At 63.6% G+C, this 3,136-nt stretch overlaps 1 protein-coding gene across 1 annotated transcript; it reads right to left on the bottom strand.

Annotated features, from left to right (window-relative positions):
- Positions 1 to 268: 268 nt before the first annotated feature.
- On the bottom strand, positions 269 to 3,114 carry SAMD14 (sterile alpha motif domain containing 14; the record flags this gene model as incomplete). Its single annotated transcript, XM_010585666.1, has 7 exons — positions 269 to 424; positions 1,036 to 1,191; positions 1,288 to 1,401; positions 2,123 to 2,279; positions 2,355 to 2,429; positions 2,761 to 2,848; positions 2,976 to 3,114. Coding segments are annotated over 7 exons (885 nt in total), but the record flags the coding sequence as incomplete, so codon positions are not given.
- Between the last annotated feature and the right edge of the window lie 22 nt (positions 3,115 to 3,136).

Here is a 3,136-nt window from a genome sequence, read left to right as displayed (position 1 = left end):
TCCAACGTGCCATTTGCATCCGGAAAAGGGGCCCATGGAGGGCCCGGACTGTGCCCGTGGGGTGCAGGGGTGCAAGGCGGGGAGGGGGCGGCTGGAGGAGGGGGCGGCTGGAGGAGGGGGGTGCACGTGCCGCTCCGTGCCCGTCTCAGCCTGGTGCCGCCGTCCCTTGGCCGTGGCGGCGTCTCCCGTGCCGGAGCCGGGTGCCCCCCGGGTGTCCCAGGGGCAGTGGGTGTAGGGAAGGGGTGCAGGGGCGCTCCCGGCCCCCCCCTTAGCTCCGCCGCTGCTCCTGGTCCCTCTTCTTCTGCTTCTCCCGCTGCTTCTCTGCCTTCTCCTGGGCCTTGCGCTCCTTCTCCACGGCCAAGCTCAGCTCCTTCAGCTTCCTCTTCAGCACCGCACGGTCCTGCGAGCTGCCCACTCCCAGTGCCTGCCGGCACAGCCGGCCGCATGACCGTTCCCGTGGCCATGGGGTGCCGGTACCCCCCTGCCCTATGGACCAGCCCTTTGGGGTCCCTTGACCCCCCCCCCCCCGCACTGCCTGTCCTCAGGATCATCCCACAAGGTACCTACATCCCTTGTGCACCAGCCCTTTGGGGTACCTAGAACCTCCCATCTGTCTCCTTGACTTGTCCATTGGGATACCTGGAATCTCCCCCCACCTCCTGCCCTGTGGAGCGGCCAATTAGGATAAGAGGTTTTAGGTACCCTGTGATGAGCCCACTGGGGTACCTAGAACCTACCTGCATCTGCCCTATTGAGCAGCCCATTAGAGTACCTAGAGCCTGTTGACCTGTGATGAGCCCATAGGGGTACCTAGAACCCTCCCAGACCTCCTGTCCCCCTGGAGCACCCTGTTGGGGTACCTAGAACCCTCCCAGAGCTGTCTCATGGAGCAGCCTGTTGGGATACCTAGAACCCACCCAGACCTCCTGCCCCATGGAGCACCCCAGTTGGGTACCTAGAACATCTTTCCCTACAACTGAGCCTGTTGGGTTACCCCTGCACCCCAGCAGAAGAGAGCCCCCCACAGCCCTGTACCTTGAGCTTGGCACCATCGAGGTGCAGGAGCCGTGGACCATCGACGCCATGGGCTGAGAACTCTTCCACATACTGCTCCAGGTTGAGGCTCTCCAACCACTGTCCCACCTGCTGGCACGTCCAGCCTGCAGCCGCGCCGGGGGGCTCATCCAGGAACTGGGCACAGGGGGCTGGGTGTTAATGGGGGGGTCTCCTTGGCACCTGGTGTGGGGGGCACCCCCGACCTCGTGCCCCCCCCTCCCCAGGGCTCACCTCATCCGAGGACTGTGACAAGGTGTGGTAGGGGTAGGAGCACTTGGTGGCGGTGGGGCCGGGCAGGCGCGGGCTGGCGCTGGGTGGTGGGGAGTCCTCGCTCAGCGTCGAGTCCTGGGGCAGCAGGAGGGGTGAGGGCAGGGCTGGCCCTGCTGCCCCCAAAGCAGCCTGCAGCCCCCCCAGCACCCTCCCTATATCTGTCCTGGGCTCTGACTCCCTATAGGGCTACCAGACCCTGTGGGGCTTTGATCCCCCCTAAAGCCATCTTGACCCTATGGGGCTTTGATCCCTCTCCCTATAGTTACCCAACCCTATGGGGCTTTGAGCTGCCCTCATAGCTGTCTTGATTCTATAGAGCTTTGATATCCTCCCCTATAGCTGTCTTGACTCTATGGGGCTTTGATACCCTCCCCTAAAGCTATCTTGACCCTATAGGGCTTTGATACCCTCCCCTATAGCTATCTTGATTCTATAGAGCTTTGATACCCTCCCCTATAGCTATCTTGACCCTATGGGGCTTTGATATCCTCCCCTATAGCTGTCTTGACTCTATGGGGCTTTGATACCCTCCCCTAAAGCTATCTTGACCCTATAGGGCTTTGATACCCTCCCCTATAGCTATCTTGATTCTATAGAGCTTTGATACCCTCCCCTATAGCTATCTTGACCCTATGGGGCTTTGTCCCCTGTCCCTATAGCTGCCTTTGACCTCTTCTCCTATAGCTACCTAAGTCATAGGAGCACCAACCTCCTTCCCTACAGCACCCTGGCCCTATAGGGCTCCTATACCCACCCACGCTACAGGGCCAGGAGCCCCCCGTTCCCAGGCACTGACCTGGGAGGCGGATTTGGCGGGGCTGAGCCCCTCGTGCCGGGGGGAGCCGGCAGGCGATGCGGAGCCAGGGGAGGCCGAGCCCCTCGCGCTGTCCGAGAACCAGGAGAAGGGCAGGAAAGGTGACCCCGAGGAGCGGCCGGGACCCTCTGCCGCCTCCCTGGGGACAGAGCCGTGTTAGGGGCCATCCCCCTGCAGCCCCCTCTGCCCCGGGGTGTGGGGGGATGTCCCTCACCTGCTGCCCATGGACAGGCGGTTGCTGCCCTTCTCCTTACGGCTTTTGCTGGAGGATGCCCGGCGCAGGGTCACCCTGGGTGGGAGAGAGCAGAATTGGCAGGGAGTGGGGTGTCCTGATGGCCATGGCCCCCCCTTCCGAGGCTCCCCCGGCCCCCTCCATCCATCCTCAGAGATCCCTCCATCACCTTCAGAGGATCCACATCCCTCCTTCCATGCATCCCTCCATCTTTCTGCCTCTCCAGACATCTCTCCACCTATTCCTCCATCTTTCCATTGCACCTTCCCATCCCTTCATCCATCCCTCCCTGCATCCCTCCATCCCCTCTCCATCCCTCCCTGCATCCTTCCATCTCCCTGCCCCGTATCCCCCCTCAATCTCCCCCCACCCCAGCGCCAGGTCTCACCCCAAATCCAAGAACTTCCTCCGTGTTTTCTTATCGAGCCCCACGGTGGGGCTGGCTGGCTCGGGGGGGCTCATGTCCCGGCTGTCGTCTGGAGGAGGAGGAGGAGGAGGAGGGACGTGTCACCCACTGCCCCTTGCATGGGTGCTGGGGGGGTGCTGGGGTCCCTGCGTGCCCCCCAGCCTGGCGGGGGGGGTCGGGTGGTGGGGGGAGCTCACCTTCGCTGTGCCGCTGGGGCCAGGCGTCGCGGCGGGCGAAGCCGGGCGAGCTGTCGGAGCTGTGGCAGGATTTGGGCGAGGGGGTGCCCGCCAGCCCCTCCTGGGACGAGGCGTTGGTGAGGGGCTGGTAGCGGCTGAGGGGGGGCGAGGAGGCCGGGGGG

Source organism: Haliaeetus leucocephalus, unplaced genomic scaffold (assembly GCF_000737465.1).
Source record: "Haliaeetus leucocephalus isolate CR32 unplaced genomic scaffold, Haliaeetus_leucocephalus-4.0 Scaffold110, whole genome shotgun sequence".
NCBI lineage: Eukaryota > Metazoa > Chordata > Aves > Accipitriformes > Accipitridae > Haliaeetus > Haliaeetus leucocephalus.
Note: the sequence above shows the minus strand (reverse complement) of the source record. Positions and strands in the feature narration are given on the sequence as shown.